This window comes from Carassius gibelio, chromosome A1, assembly GCF_023724105.1.
Source record: "Carassius gibelio isolate Cgi1373 ecotype wild population from Czech Republic chromosome A1, carGib1.2-hapl.c, whole genome shotgun sequence".
NCBI classification, from domain to species: domain Eukaryota; kingdom Metazoa; phylum Chordata; class Actinopteri; order Cypriniformes; family Cyprinidae; genus Carassius; species Carassius gibelio.
In genome coordinates this window covers 14,162,726-14,188,749 of record NC_068371.1, presented here as the reverse complement: position 1 = coordinate 14,188,749, position 26,024 = coordinate 14,162,726, and the positions used below count along the sequence as shown (strand labels likewise).

The 26,024-nt window shown below is 36.1% G+C and overlaps 2 protein-coding genes across 4 annotated transcripts in view; one reads left to right on the top strand and one right to left on the bottom strand.

Moving 5' to 3' along the window:
• LOC128010551 (FERM, ARHGEF and pleckstrin domain-containing protein 1-like) overlaps positions 1 to 22,744 on the top strand; it is a 93,337-nt gene extending 70,593 nt beyond the window's left edge. For all 3 annotated transcript variants that reach the window (XM_052593041.1, XM_052593034.1, XM_052593028.1), the window contains exons 15-27: positions 155 to 244; positions 7,981 to 8,114; positions 9,713 to 9,794; positions 10,144 to 10,381; positions 10,463 to 10,593; positions 10,698 to 10,766; positions 11,469 to 11,558; positions 12,082 to 12,164; positions 13,615 to 13,727; positions 15,202 to 15,365; positions 18,453 to 18,560; positions 18,720 to 18,871; positions 19,499 to 22,744. In XM_052593041.1, the coding sequence (XP_052449001.1) occupies positions 155 to 244; positions 7,981 to 8,114; positions 9,713 to 9,794; positions 10,144 to 10,381; positions 10,463 to 10,593; positions 10,698 to 10,766; positions 11,469 to 11,558; positions 12,082 to 12,164; positions 13,615 to 13,727; positions 15,202 to 15,365; positions 18,453 to 18,560; positions 18,720 to 18,871; positions 19,499 to 19,580 (1,536 nt within the window). In that variant the 3' untranslated portion in view covers positions 19,581 to 22,744. The remainder of the gene's footprint in view (positions 1 to 154; positions 245 to 7,980; positions 8,115 to 9,712; positions 9,795 to 10,143; positions 10,382 to 10,462; positions 10,594 to 10,697; positions 10,767 to 11,468; positions 11,559 to 12,081; positions 12,165 to 13,614; positions 13,728 to 15,201; positions 15,366 to 18,452; positions 18,561 to 18,719; positions 18,872 to 19,498) is intronic.
• A 138-nt stretch (positions 22,745 to 22,882) lies between these two features.
• Positions 22,883 to 24,454, bottom strand: LOC128012164 (gamma-glutamylaminecyclotransferase C-like). The gene is made up of 2 exons (XM_052595266.1): positions 24,163 to 24,454; positions 22,883 to 23,583 (listed from the first exon to the last, which is right to left on the bottom strand). The coding sequence occupies exons 1-2, from the start codon at positions 24,285 to 24,287 to the stop codon at positions 23,094 to 23,096; spliced, it is 615 nt and encodes a 204-aa protein (XP_052451226.1). The 5' UTR covers positions 24,288 to 24,454; the 3' UTR covers positions 22,883 to 23,093.
• Between the last annotated feature and the right edge of the window lie 1,570 nt (positions 24,455 to 26,024).

The following is a 26,024-nucleotide window of genomic DNA, read 5'->3' as shown; positions in this document are numbered from 1 at the left end:
AATCCTGTTTTGATTTCATATAAATATTTCCTGGCATTATTTTGTGAATGTTTAATTTAATTTAATGTATGCCCTTGTCATTTTTCAATAATTTAATTAAGTTTAATGAAATTTTATTCAATGTAATTAAATTATTTCTTTCTTCTGGTCACAGAGGTTTCCGACTGATAAAGCGTACTTTATCGCCAAAGAGCTCCTGACCACAGAGAGGACGTATCTGAAGGATCTGGAGGTCATAACTGTGGTAAGACTGTAAATACTCGAGCAATCTCATATAGCCATTGTGTTTTCAGGATGTTTTGTGTCGGCATTAGCTTCACATTACCCTTTTTCCGCCAGCATGAACCGGGTGCTAGTTCAGAGCCAGTGCTGTTGCCGATTTGCAGTTGGTTCAACTGGCAAGCCTTCTAAGAACCGGTTTTCCTTTCCATGGCTAGAGAGCCACCACAGAGCCAGGACTTACTCTCGTCTTTCCCAGTAATGCTAGCATGGCAGCGCCAAACACAACAGGTTCTGCAGACTAATCAGCGAACGACACCAAATCACAACGAAAGTGATGCAGAAGCATAATGTGAATTTATGCTCGATTTCCAATCACTCCCACAGCACACCGTCTTCTAGACCAGCAATGTTTTGGTGCTAATTATGAACCACTTTTCCTAGTTCGTAGTTGGTGCTTTGGCTGTCGATAAGACAAAGAACTGATTTGAAACTAGGCTCTGGCTCTGACCCAGCACTCAGACTGCCTTGATGGAAAAGAGGTAACAATAAACACCTCAATCTAAGTCTAATTGATTATCTGGGACATTCCAGCTGTGACTTAAGCTGTTATTGAAATTTTATATTAATTTCCAATCAATAGTGATGCTGCAAGGGAAGCCCATAGCTGATAGTTTGAGCTAGACCAATTAGCATCTTAACTCAAGTGTACTAAAGAAGCATACCTGGCCAGAATAAACAAGCTGCACTAATACAGGACAGACACAACAACAGGAGCAAGGAAGCGCCATGGATTTTACGTAACAAAAATGCACATATTAAACTGTACATAGTCTGGCACAGTGTTAACAGCTATATGCAGTAACAAACTGTACCCCAATTGCAGATAGGGAGGTTAGTGACTTGAGCACTTGAGATGCCAAAGACAGCACATCCAACTTGTAAAACCTAACAAAAGTATTCTGTGAGGACCAGCCATCTGCAAAGCATCTCAAATAAATGTGTCTTTACACCAGGCCCATGAAGAGGCATTCGCCCTCGTCGTATGGGCTCGGTTGTTAACTGAGAAGATTGTTAACTGAGAAGATGCGCAAATAAATGCTGAAAATGAACGTAGCTTCTCAGTTAAAGGGGGGGTGAAATGCTCGTTTTCACTCAATATCATGTTAATCTTGAGTACCTATAGAGTAGTACTGCATCCTTCATAACTCCAAAAAGTATTTAGTTTTATTATATTCATAAGAGAAAGATAGTCTGTACCGATTTTTCCCGGAAAAACACGAGCGCCTGGAGGCGTGACAAGTGGGCGGAGCTAAAGAATCACGAGCGCCAGTTGCGTTGAGAGCGTTTGGAAGCTGTGACAGCTGTGAAGGCTGAAACTGAACGAGAGCAGCAGCAGCAAGGACACGCTCCGAGCGGGGCTCGAACCCGGGTCTCCGATGGGAGGCGGACGCACTAACAAGGAGGCAGAGATATTTTAAGCAGTTTTACTCACCGCCTGTGGTTCCAGCACACAATTGTGACCCTTTTTCGTTGGGATTGCATCATCCTTAAGAAATAAACGATATACAAATCCGTCAAACTGGGCTTTTAGGGCTGCACGTTTTCAAGTTTTTCATTAACCGTTAACCGAGGCCCTTAGCGGTTAATAATCGGTTAACCATAGTGTGCGCCAGGGTTTCCGTTGTCCGGTAATTTCCAGACATTGGCCAAAAAAAAAAAAAAAAATGTCCGACAAAATTTAATCTCACCGGTCAAACTGTCCTATTAAAACTACCTAATAATCCCGCCCACTAACACAATCTGTATTTGAGAATAAGCCTAAAACGTATAAAGCAAATATACACCGACCTTTGGCTATGTTATAAAGGAACAGGCTCTAGTAATGGTTATGTAACTTTCCGTGTTTCGGCGAAGGTAACAAGCAGGCTCCGAGGCCGCCTCGCTAAGGCTATGACTATGATATGTTTGACAGGTACAATATTTGAAAATCGATAATTATTTTTTTAAATTACATTTATATCTGAATTTATGTCAACCTATAGACTTTCAAATATCAAAATGTCATGAATTAATATGTATTTGTGTACAAAATGACATATAAACATATTTTCCTATTATATTTTGCCTGGAAACGCTTCCAACAAGGCGTCAGTTCTATTTCTAGCATGCACGCGTCGAGCCGCGCCTGAGCCGTGCGTCTCACGCAGGCAGTCGGCAAGCTCTAACCTGTTAACATGGGAGCCGAATTAAAAACAGACACGGCACGCAGCTGAGATGCTTTCGCTCACCGCCACGCATCCAGTGAGTCCTGACCGGCCTAATGATGCCCGGGTGTTGGCTGTTGAGATTACAACAACGAGGTTGTACTTGAAGTATATCTAAGCACTGTATTGCAATACTTGCATTTTGCCCCGTCACTCTCAATTTTAAAGTGCTCCAACGCTGTACTTTTTTTTGCCCGCTTCATATTAGAAAAATGACTTCTTCTTGTGGACATTACAAATGTCTGGGAGCGCTCTGGCGGTCTCTGGTGGTGCAAAAATGTATTACAACTAAATTCAATGCACGCCATTGACGTCACTTAACCGAGCAATATGTTTCACTCGGTTACGCAATTTTTAACGGTTAATCGGTTAACCGGTTAACCATGGACACCCCTATGGGCTTTGTTTGTAAAACAAGCATTTTAGAAATGCAGAGAACAAACACAAACACTTGCACAACTCTGTTGATGTTCTGTAAAAATAAACTCCATCCACTGGTCCCTTAATGCTGTTTTTTCTTTGGTAATCTGCAGGGTTGTCTTGCCCTGGCAACCAAAAACACACTCCTTTTTTGACATTTCGCGACGCTCTCGCTCTGATCAGTGATTGTCTTTGCACAGCCTCTCTCAGTGCTCTGCTATACGGGAGCGCGCGCTCTTCTGGCAGAAGTGCGTCAGGACCCATATAAGGAAATTCCGCTCCATCTAACATCACACAGAGCCATACTCAAAAAAAACTTTCCGAAACTTGTGACAAACCGGAAGGAGTATTTTTGGAACAGAAATACTCCTTCAAACGTACAACTTAATTTTTTAAACTTTGTCCATGTTTAGCATGGGAATCCAACTCTTTAACAGTGTAAAAAACTTAGTATGCATGAAATAGCATTTCACCCCCCCTTTAACAACGGCTCTGTGTAGTAACAGCGGCTCTATGTGAAATCACACACCTGATGGAATTTAACGCTGATTAGAGAACTTGCTTTACTGACGAGATGCGCATAACGATCGGCCGATCGTAATCGGAGCAGCCCTAATCAAACCCGATACCCAACCCTAGTTAGAGCATTGCTAGTCAGTTGCTAAGGAATTCCCAATTGTTGCTGGGTGGTTGCAAATCTTTTGGGTTTTTTTTTTTTTTGCACTTGTTAAGGCATTGTTAGACTGTAACAAAGATGTTTGGGTGTTGAGTAGCATTGCTAGATGGTTGCTAAGCGTCATCTGTAGTTGTTGGAGCATTGCTAGGCAGTTGCTAAGTGGTTCTTAATGGTCAATAGAGAATTTTTTGTAATGATTTATAGGAACATTTATGAACATTACTACAATGATCTGTTGCTAGGCAGTTGCTTTTATTTTTTGGTAGTTGTTAGGGCATTTTAAGACTGTTGCAAAGATGTTCGAGGCATGAGATGTTCGTTGTTGCTAGTATTATCTGGGGGTTGCTGTAGCTTTCCTAGAAGATTGCTAGGGTACTGTAGGTGAGGTGGTTACTAGAAAAGTAAGGTGTTTTGAGTGCTGATAAGGTTTCCTGATCAGTTGCAAGTCATTAATAAGCGTTTACTAGGGTGTTTTAGGTAGTTGTTAGTTGTAGCTGCCATAGTGTTGTTAATAGTTGCTGGGCAGTAGCTAAGGTTTTGTAGGAAAGAGTTTGGACATTGCTAGGCAGTCGCTAATGTTTTCTGGTGGTTGTCAGGACGCTGTTAGACTGTTGCAGCGATGTTTGGGGTGTTGCGTAGGGAATTGCTAGGGTGCTTTGCGTGTTTTTATTTTATTTTTTTCTTCTTTTAGTTGTTTGCTAGGTTTTGAAAAAGTTTCGAATAAGGCTGTTCTGGATTGTTGCTAGGCAATTGCATGTAATAAATCATGACAAATGTTTTAGCGTACATTGTAAATTGATCCATTTACAAATGAAAGGTTAGCTTGAGGCTTTAAGATAAGGTATGTAGTGGTTGTTGTTCTGTTTGCCGCCTCCTCTCTGTATGTCTGCTTTGTAACGCATCTCTTTGATGTCTTACAAGGTAGCGGAGCGAAGCAGCAGGGTGACAAATTTACTCATCCCATAAATATTTCCATTTGGCTTCTGGATCTGAGACTGCTGTTTTGATCCCAGACCACCAAACCCACCCATTCGCCTGCTCGCATTATTACAGCTGCATCTGTTTAACAGTTTAAACTGCTTCTAGATCTCCACACAGCCATCTGTACTGCTAGTGAGCTGAGCGCCACAACACTACAGTGTTCCAGGACACAGTGCTTGTTTTGGTCTAGGTGTTGGGTGTGGGGTTTTAGGGGGATGCTTTTTTAAATGCTTGCTAGGGAGATCTAGGTGGTTACTGGTTGGTTGGTGGGGTTTTAGGGTATTCTGGATAATCTCCAACCTGTTGCTAGTGTTAATAAGAAGTTTCTAGGGTGTTATGTATAATCCCCAGCACGTTTCTAGGTGGTTGCTAAAGTTGTTGCTATTATGTTGTTAATAAGCATTTGCTAGGGTTTTCTGAATTATCACTAATATGCTATTAAAGAAATGCTACTTTTTTGTTTGCTAGTTAGAGTGTTAATAAGCATCTGCTAGCGTAGTCTGAAGAATGTTGCTAGGTGCCTGCTAAAGTTGCTGCTCAGGTGTTAAAGCAGTTGCTAGGGTTTTCTGAATAATTGCTAATGTTGCTAAATTATTATTATTTTTTTATTTTATTTTTTTCTTGATTGGTTGTTAGGGTGTTAATAACAAAGCTCTGATTAATAAGCAGCTGTTTGAGTGTACTGAATAATTCTCTATGTTTTAGGGTGTTGGTAGGGTTATAATAAACAGTTATTCTAGGGTGTTTTGAATAATTGTTAGCATGGTTGCAGGGTTTTTCTTTTTAAGTTGGTTTATACTGTGTACTTAAGCATTATGGTGTTGTGGATAATTACCAGAATGTTGCTAGGTGGTTGCTAGGGCTGTCAAAATGGCTGAAAAACTAAATTCAAATTTTGTTCTTAAAGACCCAGTAAGATGAAAATTCTAAGCTTCCTATCACTGTTTATAAGTCCTGTACAACGGGTTTAAATCCATCCAGGGTTAAAAAAACATTGTCATTTTGTCAAAATATCATTTTAAAATGACCTCAATTCTCAGAGATCCCCAAACGGTTCGCGCAAAGCTGTTTAAAAGATTCAGTTTCCTTAAACCCCACCTTTCGGTAACATACTGTGTTCTGATTGGTCAACTAACATAGTCAGTTTTGATTGGTTGTTCCGCACACAACTTCACGGTAAACAATGTGTTAGCATCTTTTTGGGGTGAATTGTGTCTTATTCCCCTCATCGCGAAGCAAACAGTAAAATAAAAAACTTGAACAGTCTCTCTGCTTTTTCTTCTGTGTGGGTGTACTCAAGCCGCGCGCTTCAGTTTGAATCTGAATAGCGCGTTCAGCGCGGGGGCGTGGTCACATTAGATATAACGAAGGGAGACGTGAAAAACGGACATTGCGTTGTTTTCATATGGATTACTTTATCAAAGAATATTTTCGGCAGCACTTGTTTAGTTTTAAAGTAGACATGTCAAGCTTTCTATAGATATCTCTCTCATGTCTCTTCGTTGAGTATTCACGTAGTTACACTTCATTTTAATGACGTGTTTGTAAATGAAGATCAGCGCAGACAAAGGCTGCAGACAGCACACATAGTGATAAAACGCTCGGGAGAAAACAAACACATAACTTCATAATCGTACTTCGCGTTGTGATTCGGAGATGCTCGTTGGTCTAAATAAAGTTGGTAATGAACCCTCTTTATGGCCAAATGCTTTGAAAATTCCGCCTTGTACTCAGCGAGATTAGAAAAGCAGTCATCAGTGAAATGTTGTGAATACAACAAAAGGGATTTGTTGTACTGCTCTGGTATTGTGGTAAAAATGAATTTTAGCCATTGGTTCTTCTAATCTTCAATCGTTGGCAGTGAAAATAAAACAAACTTGCCTTTACAATTAAAAACACACCGTCTCCTCGACATGATGCTATCACACCAACCAGAGTGTCTGTGTGTGGGCTGGGGCAGGTCAGAGTTTCGTTTCTCTCAAGACGGTAGGCGGAGATTATTATGCAAAGTGTTCTAGTGACGTACATAGAGATGGGCAAAAGATTTGAAATCTATAATGACTCGTTTCAGCAATTCAGAGTCGACTCGTTACTTTAGAAGCCAATAACTTTATAAATCGTGTACTTTTTGGTTTAATTACTTTGCACATTGTTTACACTGATAGACAGCTACATCATACACTGTAATATAGGTAATTTTTGATTTCCCATCTGTGTGGCTCTTTAAATATTATTAAAATTCGCATTATATTCAAATTTAAAATGCGTAATTTCAGTTAGGGTAAAGAAAAACTTTTGGCTTTTCTCCTGAGGGCAAAAGAGGGCGCATCGTGTATAAGATAATATGACTATCTGTGAAAAAAGTGCATAATGTTCAAAATAATCAGCATCATGTATGAATTCATAGTTTAATTAAAAGGGTAGAAAGCCAATCACAGAGAGTACAATTTTCATTTAAAAACTGGAGTTTAAAAAGCGGCAATAAATCTCCAGATTTTTTTTATTTAATTTTTTTATTGAACTTTAATTTTACATGGCTTTCTAAACATGTAGCTTTCTTTTGCGAGACACGAGTGCAATGGTGATATGATGTCCTTCTAGAAAATGTGCGAAATTTGCGTTCTGTGTGAACGGCTTGGTTTCGGTTTTGACGTGGACAAGATCTTCTCCGCATTGATGTTCTCTTTTCTAGTGGTTTCAACGGTGTTGGCTGATAAAAACATTCAAATGCAATGACAAAGTACATGATCATCGCATCTCGTGCGCCACTGATAAGTGCCTCCTTAATGCACACTTAAAATTTGAATGCAGCGTTTTTGCGTTGGAATGTGGATTTTTATTTTCAATTTGATGAATATTCGACAGCCCTATTGGTTGCTAAGGTTTTCCAGTTGTTAGTGAGTTCTGGATAATCACCAGCATGTGGTTCCAGATTTTTTTTGACCGATGCTTTTGATTTTTTGGTTGGTTGATAGTGTATTAAGGATTCTTGGGTGGTTTCTAGGGTGTTTCTTGGTTTATCATTTTTTTAGCAAGGACTGAAGTCACAGTTGATGTTTTGTAGTGTCCAGAACATGAAAATAAAGAGACAAAGAGTCTTTATTTATGGATTCTTCGGCCATCACGTCACACAGTCTGTTTGAGATAGTCATCGCACTGTGTCTGCTGATCTCATGTTTGGATCTATATAAAGAAGTCAAATGGTTTTATAGTGTTTGAAGTGATGATAGAAAACATCTACAAAAGCATCAGGGGGTTGATGTGTTCCTCCATTTACTGTAGATGGTTTAAAGGCTCAAATCATGGATAATTGAATAAGAGTTTGATGAGCTACATTCTTCTACAACTCATGCAGAACATGAATGTTATGAAAATATTCTATTCTTATGTTTCTCTTCCCTTCCTGTATGTTTTCAGTCCTTTCAGAAGTCCGTAGGGAAGGATGAAGCCTTGCCGGATTCCTTGAGGAATCTCATATTTGCCAATTTTGAACCGGTGTACAAGTTTCACGAGAGCTTTCTGAAAGACGTGGAGCAGCGACTGGCTCAGTGGTGTGTATTTCAGTTAAATGTGTTTGTTATGTTGGTGTCAGGAATGTCTACAAACTGCTCTAACCATAACAGATACTCCTCAACGTGTCATTCAGTATTTTAATACATTGTTTGATGCCTTTTCATCTGCTAGTCAAACAATAATTATGCCAAATCAGATCTAGTTGAAATTCTTAGGCCATATTACCCAGCAAAATATTAAAGAAAAAAAATATTTATATTTTACATACAGAAAATGTGAAAATAAATGTAATTTTATTTTCCAACACATTTTTCATATTTCAACAGTTTAAACATTTCCTGCAACATTTCGGTCCTAGCAAAACCCTTCATGTTCAGAATATTGCATAACTGGTTTAACTGGCAAGACTTTTTTAAATCACCACGCTTCACAAATTAAGAAATTAAATTTTTCTAGTCACTAAATAGACCAGCATTTATCAACCTTAACCAGGATCAATATTATTTGTAAAAGTAATAAATATGAATATTTATTGATAGTACTTTAAAATAATTATTTATATAATATAAAAATTTGCCAAATTACTATTGTATTATCATTTTATTTTAATTATTTTAGAATACATATTTATAAATATTCAGTGTACTTATATTAACTAAAAAAATACACCACTATATAATTTTTATATACTATATATATATATATATATATATATATATATATATAAATTTTTTTTTTTATTAAAGTGTGAGTCTGTAAATCGAGTAGTGTGTGTGTGTGTGTGTGTGTATATATATATATTTCCATATTATCCAAATTAACATTGTACCATCAGTCACACTTGCCGTCTCATGTCTTTTCAAACATAAGTCACTAGAAATGTTGTAAAAGCATTAAGTCATGGCACACAGAACAAACCTGTAGTATCAGACTACACACATAACGTGGTCTGACTGTATCTGTTGCAGCGCTGCCAACTTAAATGTTCTCCAGCGTGGCTGTAATGTTTAATACTGCTCTGTGGGGAGCTGGATAGGACTCATGTTAAAGGACAGGATGATAAATGGAGGTTTTTGTGTGTGGTGGATGGTGTGCTGGCTCTCAGTGAGGAGAAGGGAATGGCTCAACAGCTTGATAGATGACACTGAGTTTACTGATGTTCAAAGACTCAGCAAGTCTGCGTGGGTCGATGTGCAACTGAGACATCTACTGGATGAAATAAGAACTTTTCATTTTCATAGTTTTTAGTTGGCCAATATTTCTAAAAATCCTTTCTTTGTATTGGTCTTAAGTTATATTCTAATTTTCTGAGATACTGAATTTGGGATTTTCCTTAGTTGTCAGTTATAATCATCAAAATTAAAAATAAATAAACATTTGAAATTTATCAGTCTATGTGTAATGAATGAATCTAATATACAAGTTTCACTTTTTGACTGAAATTAGTGAAATAAATCAACTTTTTGATGATATTCTAATTATATGACCAGCACCTGTATATATGTGTGTGTGTGTGTGTGTGTGTGTGCGTATATATATATATATATATATATATATATATATATATATATATATATATATATATATATATATATATATATATATATATGAAATTAATTCTATTAATTCTTCCCAGGGAAGGCAGATCTAATGCACACATCAAAGGAGACTACCAGCGTGTTGGAGATGTCATGCTGAAGAATATCCAGGGTTTGAAGGTCAGAACATCTAGATCTGTCTGTGATCCTCTTTGATATCAGTGAGATATACGTTTTGGACATTGTGTCGTTCTCTAGACCTTGGCTGTGAGATATAACATGGGAATATAAAATTGGAAATTAAATGGGAAATAAAAAAAGTCATCCAAATGTTTGAAAACATAATAATAATAATTTTGTATAATTATTACCATTGCATTCTTTGAGTATCATCATCCAGTATCATGACGCATCAAGATAATTTTGAATGATGGTAACACTATTGCATTCTTTGAAGTACCATAGTATTATTATTATCTGATGCCACCACCACAGATGAATTAACTCAATGAACTCTTTGGCTTCTCAGCTGCTGACGGCTAATTTTCAGAAGCATTCGGAGTCGTTGCTGGAGCTGGAGAGGATGTGTCGCTCGTCCCGGAAGCTGGAGGGTCTGTGTCGAGACTTTGAGCTCCAGAAGGTCTGTTACCTGCCGCTCAACATCTTCTTCCTGCGGCCGCTGCACCGCCTCATACACTACAAACAGATCCTTGAGCGACTCTGCAAACACTATCCACCGACACACGACGACTTCAGAGACTCGCGAGGTACAGTACTACACCGGACAGCTGCTTTAGCCTCCAATCTGAGTTCTTTAATGTCCTAAAGATGCTTTTCGTCTGTTCCAGCTGCGCTTGCTGATGTTTCTGAGATGGTTGTGCAGCTTCACGGCACCCTCATGAAGATGGAGAACTTCCAGAAGCTTCTAGAGCTCAAGAAAGACCTCACTGGCATCGACAGTCTTGCACTTCCTGGACGGGTTAGTTCATAATAGTTCAAAAAAGACTCGATCATGTTCCTGAATATGAGCGAGTTATGAATGCTCTGATCTCTCTCGATGACCTGTTGTGTCTGTTTTGTCAGGAGTTTATCAGACTTGGTTGTCTCAGCAAACTCTCTGGAAAGGGTCTACAGCAGAGAATGTTCTTCTTGGTGAGAGCTGCTCCGCTTATACACGCATATACTAGTTACACAGTACTAGACTTCTTACAGCTAGATGGTTTGCTAGAGTTATGATTTATTTCAGAATTTATTATCCTTTGAATTTATATTTTATAATATTATTTGTTGTTGTTTTTTTAGTTTGTTGTTTTATTAGTTTATTATTTTCTGCTTAATTTGTATATTAGCAGTTTTTTTGTTTTATTGTATTGTTTTTTATATTTGTTTTCTATTAATTCATCATTTTTAAGTTTTTTTTATTCATTAATGTTTTATTTGATCATATTTTTATTTTGTTTATTTTATTTTTGTATGATTTATATTTTTTTTGTAAAATTGTATTGTTTTATTTTTGTTCTTATGATATGTATTTTTTTTTCATTTTTATTATTGTTTATTTTTTATGTATATATATATATTAATTTTTTATTTGTTTTTGTTATATTTTGTTTTATTTTATTTTTTTGTATATTTGTTTTATTTTATTTTATTACTTAAGCAAAGTATTGATTTCATTAAAATAAAAACCTACCATGTTATTACAGTATGTTTTTTGGAATTACTCTGGAAATACTATGATGTTGTTTAAAGTGCCTTGTAATGCCAATCTAAGGGAGTCATCTTTCTTGATGTTTTTAGGAGAGGTAAAGTAATGAACGCTAATGTATTAATATGCCTTGATTTTGTTTTCAGTTCAATGATGTTCTGATGTACACTAGTCGAGGGATGACAGCCTCCAATCAGTTCAAAGTGCATGGCCAGCTTCCCCTGTATGGCATGACGGTGGGTAATATTTGATCCGTTTATGACTTTGACATAAACACTTATGCTTCCTTCAGGTCTATGCGTATATTATATAACTCTTTTCACTGACTGCTTTTCAATATACAACAACATTCCCTGTATTTTAGTGCACACTGACTGTTTGGCCACGTTCCCGCTGCCTCCATCTCTAGTTACTAATTGCACATTCACACAAACAGACGCTCCATTGTTCTGCAGGCCACAGCTCCAGCGCTTCTCCCTCAAAATTGCATATCGCACATAAATGTAATTATCCAGAAACGCACGGCATTCAGATGTTAAAATTGCTGTCTTGATGAGGTTTTAATTGAAAAATAATGAATGCTTCTATTCAGACCTCGGAACATTAATGATTAGATTAATTTATGCAGAAATTAATTTTAGTTTTCTTCTTTTGACTTTGAGGAGAAATAAGTGTGTACCTTTCTGTTTAAAATGCATCCACTTGGTCAGCATGTTTCTTACTGATGGGTTAATGTGTTATGTTGGTCTGTTTGTGTAGATCCGTGAAAGTGAGGACGAGTGGGGCGTCCCACATTCCTTCACTCTGTTTGGACAGAGACAGTCCGTGGTCGTGGCTGCCAGGTAATTAACATTTTCACTAGCTAACATGTTCAGAGTTTAACTGGTTGATTATTACATGGGCGGCTGGCTTTATGCTTATCTGTGTCCATGCTCTCTTATGTCCTTGTCTGTCTGAGGAAAATGGTTTAAAGATCAAATGGCAGGTTCAATGTGCAAATGAAAGATAAAATAAGTTGGTCTACTTTCCTTTTAAATGTGTGTCATACTCAAGAAATTCATGGGGGAACATCATGATTATATAAATTGTGAAATGGAGTTCCAAGAAAATCACATTCAGTATCAGCAGATTGTAGAGTTATGCAATGTTATTGTTCTGTGATCTAGTGCAGATGTGTTGCAACATTACATAAAAGCTGTTTCAAATACATTTACTGAAATGAGATTGGAGAAAATATATACTGAATGAATACAACAGGAAAAAGAAAAAAAAAGTTCAGGCCAAAAAGTAACTACAAACCTTTTTTTAATTATTCTTAAAAAAGCAGCAGTAATAGTTGTAGAATTATTAATAATCTTAATAATTATATATTATTATTATTTATATTACTGTTACCACTAATAGTAGTAATAGTAAAAAAAAGTTATTTCTTATAATGTATAAATGATGATAATAATTGTACTAATAATATTAATCAGATAATAATAAGACTTTTAGTTTTTAATAATAATAATTAGTAGTAGTAGTAGTAGCACATTTAATTATATGAATAATAATATTAATATTACTATATAATAATAATAATAATAATAATAATAATAACAACAGGACTCAACTCAGTCGGGACCAGTGGTTAATATTATTACTTGCCCTGCCAACATTTTCACTGGCCCTGCTACAAAAAATAAGTAAATAAATAAAGAGTAAATAAGTGACAAATGAACAAATAACAAACAATAGCACAACTGAACATAGAGGAAAAAAAAGATACAAATGAAATGATTTAGGATTTTATTTTTGTAGGTGTCCAGGTACAGAAATTTAATAATCACATGTAAAATAACATTGCATATTCTTCACTGTGTTGCACCTTGATTTTTCATAGCAATTTGAAAGATCTGGTAACCACTTCAATTTAATCATGAATCGTTAAAAAAAAAAAACACGCGCTGTATAATTTCAAAATTTAAAGCAAAAACAGAATGGTCTAAGTTTTGAGCTTTGTGAAATTGTGCTACATAAAATACCTTTATGAAACCGAAACAGCAGACAGGCTGAATGAGATGCAGTTTTACTCTCTGACAGCAGGAGGCGCTTAGAGAACAGCAGATTTGACTTGGTTACTGCTGTAAATAAAGCAGCGCTGCGCTATTAGCAGTACTTTAAATGCATTTTACTGATCCAAGATGAAAAGAAACAACTATGTACTGCCCTGCAGTTTTCGTAATAGTATCACTGTTTTAGCACTTTAATTGACTAGCTGCAGTACTTACATCCACATTCCCGCCACAGTTCAGCGTCTGAGATGGAGAACTGGGTGGAGGACATCAAGATGGCCATTGAACTGGCGGACAAATGCAATGGTCCCTCGGCTGAGATCCTGTCCAGCAGTTTCACTGACAGCAGTAAGTCACTGACCGTTTTCCCATTTCATTATCTTCATGTTAACTACTCTGATCTGACACCGGCCAATGCTTACGAAGAGCTTCATGACATAGAAATATCTGATTCAGTTGAGTAGTGCTCTGATGTTTTGTTTTCTAATGCAATGACATGCATATGTTTTTGAGCGTGTCAAAAGAGCAGTAGTGTACGGTGTATGCACTGGATCTCAGCATCATGTTTCACAGGTTTCCAGTCCTGCAAACCTTCAGCAGCTCTTCTTCATGTCAGTCTGAAACACACACCTGCTGCTTTCTTCTGCTTATTCACGTCAACTAAATCTTTTCTGCTTTTTTTCATCACATCCTGTCGTCTAGACATGGAGGTTGATGTCATTGTGAAGAGACCGTTTGCTCGTTGTTCTCTCTCGTGACCTGATGCATGAACTCACACCTGATTTCAGTGTATTTATTCGATTTTATTATCATCGTGTCTCATATTTGACCTTATGAAAACCTTTCTGACTTCAGAGGACAACATGTACCTGCTTTATATTGAATGTTGTCATTTTCTGTGAAATATGTTTGTTTGTTTGCTATTACATTATGTGGCATACATTATTTACTTAAATTTGACATAAAATTGTTATTATCATTATTAGTTTAAATTCTTTTAGAATACATGTATATAAAGTTGTACATTTCTTTATTATTGTTATTTTAATAAAAACAGTAAATAACCTTACAGAAATGCATAATAGTAATTTGGTAATACAATGGTAAAATTGTAATACAACACTGGTAATAGTTGGTACTTCCAGACAACAAAAACGACAACAAAAAACATGCTATACAAATAATAATAATAGTAAATAACATCATGGTATCTTAATCAAACATGGTAACTTAGTACTTTGGTATTCATTATAGTTAGGAGTACCATGTGAATCCATTTTTAGTACCGTGGTATTACCATCACTGTTCCATAGTACATCAAAAAATAGAGCGCTGAAATCACACAGTAATACTACAGTACTTTGATGTATGCATTGATTACCATATTCATGTACCTCTGATATTGCCATAGTACCGTATTTTTCGGACTATAAGTTGCATCAGTCCAAAAATACGTCATGATGAGGAAAAAAAACATATAAGTCGCACTGGACTATAAGTCGCATTTATTTAGAACCAAGAACCAAGAGAAAACATTACCGTCTACAGCAGCGAGAGGGCGCTCTATGTCGTCAGCGCCCTCTGGTGGCTGTAGGCTGTTTATCTTGGTTCATTTCTCTTGGTTCATGTCAAATTAATTTTGATAAATAAGTCGCACCTGACTATAAGTCGCAGGACCAGCCAAGCTATGAAAAAAAGTGCAACTTATAGTCCGGAAAATACGGTACTCTGCATTTACCATGGTGTACGAACATATAAGCTATCGATAACACAACCTTTCATTCTTTTCTTGTTAAATGGCTGCTCTTCCCATATTTCCCAGAATCCCCTGAGGAATCTAGCGCTGACCAGGAATCAGAAGATGACCTGAGTGCCTCACGGACGTCTCTTGAGCGGCAGACGCCTCACCGTGGTAACACCACGGTTCACGTGTGCTGGCATCGCAACACCAGCGTGTCCATGGTGGATTTTAGCGTAGCGTTAGAGGTACCGGAGCACAGCCGTCCTGTTCCAGAGCTCCAGTCTCTGTGTTTGTGTTTAACCTTCCTCTCTTTCTCTTCCTCTGGGAACTGCGACTGTGTTCAAGGTGTCACTCGTAATTGGTCCCACATGGAATTTGTGCACCATTCGACATTTTCAAGATTATAAATCCGAAATTGCTTGCTAAATAAAGCAGATAGTTTCATTGGTAGCTGAAAGAATTATCAGATTCACTCACCTTGAATGTGAAAATAATCACGTACAAGTGTGCAAACACATGAAGCTGAATAAATAATTACAGAATTTACATTCACTGCACTAAATCCCGTTCTTGATGAGTGTTTCTGTCTAATTATCCAGTTCAAATATCTACAAATCCTTGATACAGGATCATTTTTTTTCTTTGAGAAGCAGCACTGCATAAGTTAAATTTAGATTTTAAAACAAATATTCATTTATTTTATTTTATAATTTTGTATTTGATATTTTACTAGTACTGTATTTATATACAGTTATTAAAATGTTAAATAACTGTTTTTTTCATTGTAATAATAAATGTAAGTTATTTATGTTATGCAAAGCTGAGTTTTCAGCATCAATACAGTCTTCAGTGTCCCATGATCCTTCAGAAATCACTTTAATATGCCGATTTGCTGGTCAAACATACATTCATGATTATTATCAATGTTATAATCAGTTGTGCTGCTTCATATTTTTATATAAAAATAAAAAGAAATTTTATTTTAGGATTATTTTAGGATTGTTTGATGAAAAAGTTCAGAAGAACAGCATTTATTTAAAATAACAAGCTTTTGTAACCTAAATGTCTTTACTTTCACTTGATCAATTTAATGCATCCTTGCTGAATAAAAAAAAAATTATATATATATATATATATATATATATATATATATATATATATATATATATATATATATAGATATATATATATAGATATATATATATATATATATATAATTTTTTTTTTATTCAGCAAGGATGCATTAAATTGATCAAGTGAAAGTAAAGACATTTACATGTATCTATCTTGTTTTGAGGATTTTTAGATGTTTTTAATGGAAAGACTAATTCTAAACTCATGAAGAAGTGTTTTTGCAGTCTTTATTAGATGAGTCTTGAACATTCAGGTTCCTGCTGTCCTCTTCCTCGTGTTGTTTCCTCTTCCTCGTGTTGTTTCCTCTTCAGATCTCCAGGCCGTATCGTTTCTTCCTCCTCGTTCGGATTCTGTCCGTGTCCCAGTGTGTCTCTCATGTCTCTCTCTGTGTTTGTGTTTCTCTGTCCTGCGCTGTGTTAGAGGACCCTAGTCCAGTCAGTCTGTCAGAGGCTCCCATTGCGGCCCCTCTCAGGGCCCAGGGGCCCGTGTCTCTCTCTCTGGTGTGTTGGTATCGTGTCCAAAGCCTCTGCTTTAGTGAAACCTGCAGGAATAGAGAGGTAAAACATGGACGCTGTATAATATACCATTTCACTTCCAATGATTTGTTTGTTTAGCAGATGTTAATGTACAAGCAAAGCTAACTGAATAAAACAACAAACAAAAAAAATCTGTTTTATTTAAATTGTTTATAATATATATATATTTCTTTCAATTACAAATAATTTATTTTAAAAAAAAATACTTGCCTGGACAGCTAAAAAAAAAAAAAAAAGCTGAAGTACTTGAATTACTAAAACTAGAACTTAAATAAGAAGGAATTAAAATTAAATGCATATATTAAAAGATAAGATATTAAAGTAGCAGCGGTATTTCATTACAATTTTAATCATAATAATAATATGACATGTTATTTTATTTTACTTTAATTTTGCAGTTGTATTTATTTGTTGAAAATAATAATAACAATAGTAGTACTTCTAATAATACTAATAATAATGCACATAACTAAATTACTCATATAAAACTAAAACCTATTTCAATTGATTCATATATACTACAAGAATACTGTATATGAATGTTAAAATAACACTGCTTCATATGGCTACAGTGGATATGATGTCCCTGCAGTTTATCAGCAGAAACGTCACACAGTCAATGATTTGTTCAGGTGAAAGATTGTTAGAGGTTTATATTACTGCCCTTTATTGAACAAGCTGCTCGTAACTGAGCTGGACTTTCAACATCTGTGCACATATAATAACTAGTATGGATGCATTTATCAAATGCCAATTGGTTCGCCGTGTCCTCTGAACACTGACTGTACTTTGGGTTGTGATGGGGTTTCAGTGCCTTTCTTTCTTTGATTGTTGTTGAATGTCTTTGAATGTTCTTCAGTTGTTCACTAACAGCACAGATGTGACACTACGTATCAGTGTTTTAACCTGCGTCTTGAAGAGGACTTGAGGGACGTTCATATAGGATGCGTTTCTGCATTTAAAACAGTTAGAATGGAGTGGAACTCTTTTAACTAGACACTGCAACAATAAATGCAGCGATCATACCCTGAAATCCTGAATAAACTGAGATGTAATTACATGGCCGGAGATGTCTGTCTGACACGTGAACATGAACTAACAATTAAAAGGAGTGCAGACAAGTCCACAAGAACACATCCTGTATGAATGACCCTATTTCTGTTCAGATGTGCAGTTTATCAAGATGAAAAAAATTAAAATGCTGACACTTTATACTGCCAGTCTCATACCTTTGTTGTGCCCAGGGTCCAAAATACACAGCTGTACACAAAAAAACTAACAAAAAAAAACTGAGTAAAAAATTGCCTTGGCTAAATAAAAACCAAATAACTGGCCTAATGACCTCCAACCCTTTTGGAAACTGCAAACTGCAATTTTAAAATTGTGATTATATTGATTGTATTGTGATTTGCATTGAATGCATGATTTTTAATAATTATTAATTTATTAGTTTTAGTTTAGGCAACAAGTTACAAATAGACACATGCGCGCGCACACACACACACACACACACATATAATATATATAGCCGATATATACCTAAAAATTTAATGTATTATTAGTTAACAATAATATAAATGTTGTTGATTTTGGACCCTGGTTGTATCTGAAGGATTTTCTGTTTTTATTTTTTATTTTTTATTTTTTTTCTTTATTGTTCAGAATCAGTTGTCCGGGAACCTGCTGAGAAAGTTCAAAAACAGCAACGGTTGGCAAAAGTTATGGGTGGTCTTCACCAACTTCAGTCTGTTCTTCTACAAAACACACCAGGTCAGAAAAGTTCATAAAATATTACTATTAACACTAAATGATTTCTTAATATTGACTATTATTCATGTTTTACACACATTTGAATTGATTCTCTGAGCAGAATGCGAGTAATGTTTTCAGGAGTCTTTGGCTGTATTTAATCTGAGGGTCTTTTTGCAGGATGAATATCCTCTGGCCAGCCTTCCTCTTCTGGGATACTCCATCACCATTCCCTCGGAGTCTGAGAACATCCATAAAGACTACGTCTTCAAGCTCCATTTCAAATCACACGTCTACTATTTCAGATCTGAGAGCGAGTACACGTTTGAGAGGTACGAGCACAGTTTGAGCAAAGAGGCTTATTGTCAACACTGCCCTGTGACTTTTATCAATAAAATAGCTTTAATACTGAATCGCTATATTTCTCAGCAACAAGGAGGTAACTAAACTCACAGCTTCATTGTTTGTAGAGAGTAATGATTAAAAATAATAATAAATAATAAACTAAAACTGCCAGTAGGGGGTGGTAATGTCTTAATGATTAAGTCATCGAGTCATTTATTCATTTGATTCGTTCAAATGGCTGATTCATTCTGGAGTGAAGTAAATGGTTTTTTATGAATGGTTAATTGAATCATTAGGCTTGTTCTACTTGAAGCAGATCATCATCATCAGACCGATCTGTGTGTGACATCAAAGAACCTCAAGAGCTTAGAGAGCAGACGACTTTTTGTGCTTTTGGATCACTCTCCTGGTACTTTAATGTCATACACCGATCGGTCTGTAATTATGTGTCTCCATAATTAATCTAATTAAATTAGTTAATTAACTAGTTAAATTACCAGCCCTAGTTAAAACTTGATATTTCTTATTGTCTATTCAGAACACTGGTTGCACAAGTTGCACTGCATTGTGGGAAGCATTACTGACTCCATGTTTGTTGATATGTTGTGTTGTAGGTGGATGGAGGTGATCCGCAGCGCCACCTGCTCCTCCAGTTACATCTGCTCACTGAACCGCAAAGAGCCGCAAGTCTACTGACCAAAGACCCTCCACAGTCTGCCTGATCACACACACACACACACACACACACGTCAGGTTCTCTATCAGGTCCTCTCAACACACTTTAACATGTTTCTTATGGAAGATTTTTGTGTGATATATCGTTGTTTCACTTTATCGAAAAATTCAGAAGGCTTTGAATGGTTTTAGATGTTTCGTAAGTACATGAAGTTTCGTAAGTACATGAAAATATGGATTCAGTGCCAGGAAATACACATATTATCATAACATCAGGTCAAAGGGAAACACTACCAGTTTTGCAGTTCATTTTAAATTTATAAGACACAAAATCCTTGTTAGTAAACAACAGTCCTCATTCATGAAATGCAAGAACTGATTTGTGTAAATCATTTGTAAAATTTGTAAGAATGCTTTCAGGAATGATTTTTTTTTAAGTGAATGCAGTGGTTGAATGTTGAATGAGATGATTTATGCTTTTGAATGTTTTATTGGTTGTATATGAGAGTGTTCTATAAATGGTTTATTGAAGGCTTTAGTGTATGTGAGACTGGATATGTTGAATTGAATGTGACGTTTAATCTGAGGGTTTTACGAACAATTTACACATGAGCTTCTTCTGTTGGTGTTTCATGAATGAGGTCTAATGCCTGGAAAAGTTGTCAGGGAAACATCTCTGGACTGTTTTTACATTTAGAAACAATACTCTTTTTATTACTGACTTATGTTCTGATTTTTTAAATGGCTGACGCTTTCTGTCTACATCTCCGTGAAAAAAAAAAAAAAAAAAAAAAAACAATGTGCAGGTCATATTTCACTCCAAAATTGCTTGGAGAAAAAAATATATATCATTTTTAGTAATTAAATCTTTTGTTTTTACATAAAAGATTGCCTTTTCACAATTGTTTAGTTTTTCTTTTCTTTTATGACAAATTTTCCCTGAATTTTATATTATTGTAATGCCAACATATATGTAGTACAATTGTTAGTTTACATAATGGTTTTACTTTTTGTGCAAAATGAAAATAAATTCTTTTATTTAATTAATTTTTCATTAAAACACTATTATATTAGAAAAACAACCTGTGCGCCTCAGCTCACACCTGTAGACGCATCTATGCACACGCTGGATTTGTAATGTTTTAGCTGGGTTTTACGGCATATGCTGCCTTCAAGCGTTTTTACCGCACTCAAACCTTTCTTTTGTAGGATGTCATTTTTATACAAGTTTTGATACTAACTGTGAACCACTCCACACTAGTTTTGTGAGGGATTTGCTATAATCCCTCATAATTTCACATTATTCTGTCTTGGTACAAAAAAAAAAAAAAAAAAGGAATCCAGCTGCCTTTTGTCGAACTGCTTGAGTGCCAAATTTATTCTCTTTAACCTTTTTTTTCACACTGTATATATAAACAATAACAACAATATGGATATGTTGGCAGAGATGTATGTTTGACACTGTGTGAACGTGTTCAGAATAAACAAATCCATATATATATAGAAATGTGCTGCGTTTGTCATTTACATTTGGAAAAATAACAACAAAAAAAAGTTTTATTGTAAAGTGCAATTTAGAAAACTCATATAAACACTTCTAAGGCAGATGAATAAATACACCTGATCTCCAGATATACAGTACTAATGTGTTTTGTTACAGCACTACATTTATTCAAGATTGTGTCCATATTACATATAATAATAAATTGTACCCGGATCCTTTGACAGTTGACTCTATTGACATCCCTTGAATGAATTTCCTTGGATCCTGGCACTTTTTAAAGGGGGGGTGAAATGCTATTTCATGCATACTGAGTTTTTTACACTGTCCATGTTTAGCATGGGAATCCAACTCTTTAACAAAGTTTCAAAAATTAAGTTGTACGTTTGAAGGAGTATTTTTGTTCCCAAAATACTCCTTCCAGTTTGTCACAAGTTTCGGAAAGTTTTTTTCGAGTATGGGTCTGTGTGATGTTAGATGGAGCGGAATTTCCTTATATGGGTCCTGAGGGCACTTCTGCCGGAAGAGCACACGCTCCCGTATAGCAGAGCAGAGACATTCACTGATCAGAGCTTGAGCTTCGCAAAATGTCACAAAAGGAGTGTGTTTTTGGTTGCCAGGGCAAGACAACCCTGCACAGATTACCAAAGAAAGAGTTGTGCAAGTGTTTGTGTTTGTTCCCTGTATTTCGAAGATGCTTGTTTTACAAACATGGCCCAGTTTGACAACGGATTTGCATATCGTTTATTTCTTAAGGATGATGCAATCCAAACGAAAAAGGGTCACGATCGTGTGTTGGAACCGCAGGCGGTGAGTAAAACTGCTTAAAATATCTCTGCCTCCTTGTTAGTGCGTCCGCCTCCCATCGGAGACCCGGGTTCGAGCCCCGCTCGGAGCGAGTCGTTGCTGCTGCTGCTCTCGTTCAGTTTCAGCCTCTGGATCTGATTCTGGATCATAAACGGCTAAATCTGACTGTAAGCCATGGTTAGTTTTGGATGATGGTTTTTCCCTCACGGTAATGTCACAGCTTCCAAACGCTCTCAACACAAAGCCTACTGGCGCTCGTGATTCTTTAGCTCCGCCCACACGTCACGCCTCCAGCCGGTCGTGTTTTTCCGGGAAAAATCGGTACAGACTATCTTTCTCTTATGAATATAATAAAACTAAAGACTTTTTGGAGTTATGAAGGATGCAGTACTACCCTATAGGTACTCAAGATTAACAGGATATTGAGTGAAAACGAGCATTAAGGTATCACATATTTATACCACATGCTGAAATGAATATGTCATATTGGAGTCTTGCAGAGTGACAATTTAAAAAAAAGGGGGGGGGGGGGGGGATTCAGTTTTGAATAAAACAAAATGATCAGATACTGAAGTGTAAATGTAAATCACACATGAATGAACTGACATACAATGTCTAAAGAAAACATCTGACATCTAACAACATTAGATAATATACCATCAGAAGTTGATCGAGGAAGTCTTTTTTCCTCCTGTGATATGAAATATTACTCCTATTTATTTGCCAAAACTAAAAAAGCTCAGTGTTGTTGTGGTAGGTTTCATTGAGAAACATGACGACCGAAGCCAATCAAAGACCAGTATATTGTCATGAATGTTGTCTCCCCTCTTCAAAAATAAATAAATAATAATAATATTTATTATTATATTTATACTTTATTTCTGCTCTGCAAAAGAAAAGAAAAATATATTGAACAAAAATAAAATAAAATAAATCAAAACAGTAGTTAAAATAAAAACCAGTGCATTTAATAATATTTTTTTCCTGTCTTTAATAAAAAATAAAAATTCCATACATTAGTCACTTATATGCAAGGGAATAATTAGCTAAATATCATTGTAATAAAAACAGAAATATATATCTAATAAAACATAATGCTGCAAAATATGGGGTTTCTTTTTTCTTTTTCTTTTTTTGTAAAACACCTGAATGGAAAGTGACATGACACTGGCAGGTGTGGTAAAATGTGAAATTCTAGACCCTGTGAACTGATACCATTACAGTATTTACTGGGGGCTTCTGCCCTCACCAGAAACATATTCCAGTCCATGATCACCTTTCGAATCATAATTCTCATATGTTGGTTTCTGGAGCCACTCGGGTTGGTATGTAGTCGTGCTGTACACAAATGTCTCCACGAGGCTTCCAGGCTTCAGTGTGTTCTCCCCTTCACCGTCCCCGTCCTGCACCTCCAGCTGGACTGTAGTGCGCTGGTACATCTCCGGACAGCCCTCAAACCTGTCCAGGAAGTGCAGCATCTGCTGGTCCACGCTGTAGATTTCACCGTGGACACGCTGACCCTTCCCGGGCACGTTCAGCAGGAAGGGGATATTGTATTTAGTGGCGATCACGAGCGGGTATCGCTCTACAGTTCGGGCACGAGCGAGGAACTCTGCGCGGCCGTTAGCCGCATCCAGCATCATGAAGTTGGGCTGGCCTTTCTTCAGCGTCCCGTAGACGAAGACACGAGACATGAGAACCACAGGAAAGACGGCACTAATAGAGAGACACATCATTATCATTCAAAATCAACTCACTGACACTTTATCAATTTAGTTTAATTTATTAAATGCATTTAAAGAATTTAAACGTGTGACCCGTTAAGCATTATGTAAAGTTAGTAATTAAAGCAAATGTTCTGATCTAAAATCTCAAAGGCGTTTTTAGATGGCCCATGTGTTTTTAAATATTAGACGAAAAAGTCTATAAACATTTGTATGATTTTACACACCTTTCGACATAATATATATAACCAAATACATGATTTGTTGCACACAGCAGAAATACGAAACCTTAGCACTTCAAATAAAAATAAAATATAACATTTTGACAAAAGCGTCAAATGTTGACCTAAACAATATTTATCTAAAAGTAAAATTACAGAATGTTAATGTATTTTACATATTATTCACATGCATATTTATGTATAATCATTTAATATAATTAACATTTAATGACGTGCTAATTAACTTACATCTGGCAATTAGTTGTTTATCACATAATAAAAGCATGAAACTCGCTTATATTAGATCAGTTCTCCAAACATCTAAACGAGAAAAAAACGACTTATCTTACCAAATAATATAATGAATCCCCAACAACATCCACTGTACACTAGTCTTTATTTTACTGTCTATGGTCCAAGTCCACCAGTCAAGACCGTCTATGGTCAAGACAGGCAGCCTCATTTCATTGTTCATTGGATATAGTTGAGTTGTCACTCACCTGGAGTTTAACCAATTAAAGTTACCGTTTCATCGCTGGTCCCGCCTTCTGAATGTTTGCCGTTGCTACGAGATTTTCGGCTTTAGTGGGCGGAGCAAACATGAATATTCATGAGTTCACCGGACATGCGCGTGGAACTGAGAATTTTAGTTGACCTTCTCGGCAAGTTTAAAAGAATGTTTAAAAAATTGTAAATTCTAATTCTGTTAATGCATACAGACAGGAAACAAGATAAAGTAATGTACAGTTTTAAGGCTTGTCAAACTACACACACTAATTACAGATTTTTTCACATTTGCTAAGACTCTACACCCCATTCTCTGAACCAAATTCTCAATAGCCTAAACCCATTTGTCAAATAAATCACTCTTTCTGCAAAACCTTAAACAAGTTCGGGAAGTTTAGACACTGTTTGCAGATCTCATACACTTATTAAAAACTCTAAACACATTCTCACTCACTAAAACACAGTTTGCGCTGTGATAAACTTGTGATGCAAAACCCTAAACACAAGAAAGCACAACTGCAGCACGGTTGTCATCGTACACAATATATCAATACTGTTCACACTTGTGTGTCTAAATATGTGATTGTACAAAATATAAGCCAGTTTAATGTGCACAGATGGTGTGGGTGCATCCATCAGTTTGAGAGGTAGGCTACAGAAGAGTGGAGGAAGAAGAGGACGAGGAAGAGCAAGAACATTTCAGATGAAAGCAGAGCAACCGTGATCGACCATGTTCTGTGTGTGGACTGACAGAGGCAGGACAAAGAGTTCAACCCAATTTGAGCTAAACTAATTCTCTGTGGCCACCATAATGAGTTGGAAAGTTCAAAAGAACAGATAAGGGAGAGTGGAAGAGTCCTGTGAAGAATTTCAAGACTACCACGTTACTGAAAGGTCGAAAAACTGGCCTGTGGTAACATCAGTGTGCTGTCTTGTCAAGACTACATGTATCACACCAGAGGGTATTTTTCATTGTTTTTCTGCCTGCAACGTAGATGAAGTCCTGATTATTTTTTACATATATGCATGTATGTGTGTATATTAACCAATCTTAGGTGTGATTTCTTTTGTTTTTGTGTGTCTTTAGGTTTTTCTGGTGGGGACTTAAACCTGAATTCACACTAACTAATGGGAACTTGCATCACTTTGGGGACCTAAAATTATTATTATTATTTTTTTTTTTTTATTATTTTTTTTTGAGATTGTAAAAATGCATAAAGTGTTTTGTGAGGGATAGGTTTAGGTGTAGGGTTGGTGTAAGGCGATAGAAAATACAGTTTGTACAGTATAAAAACCATTATGCTTATGAGAAGTCCCAACAAGGATAGTGCATAGGACTCTGTGTTTTTTTTGTGTGTGTTTACTGCAAAGTATTTACAAAAAAAAAATTTGTTTGTTTTTGTAACTGCACTGGACACTGTGGACAGTGGGTTCTCCATTTTTTGATGTAATGTCTCATGAATAATCTTTAGCTTGTATATTACTGACTAATGTGTGTGTGTGTGATTTGAAAGATTCGTTTTGATTTTAAGTACAGGTGAAAAGGTTTTGAAGTGATAGTTAGATTTTTTTCAGAAGAATCAGGGGGTTCTGTGAATTTAATTTGAATATTTGGAATTATTATATTATTATTATTTTTATTTTTTTTGAGAAAATGAGCGACGGTTTCAATTAATGTGTTTAAGCAATAAATACAAAAAACTTT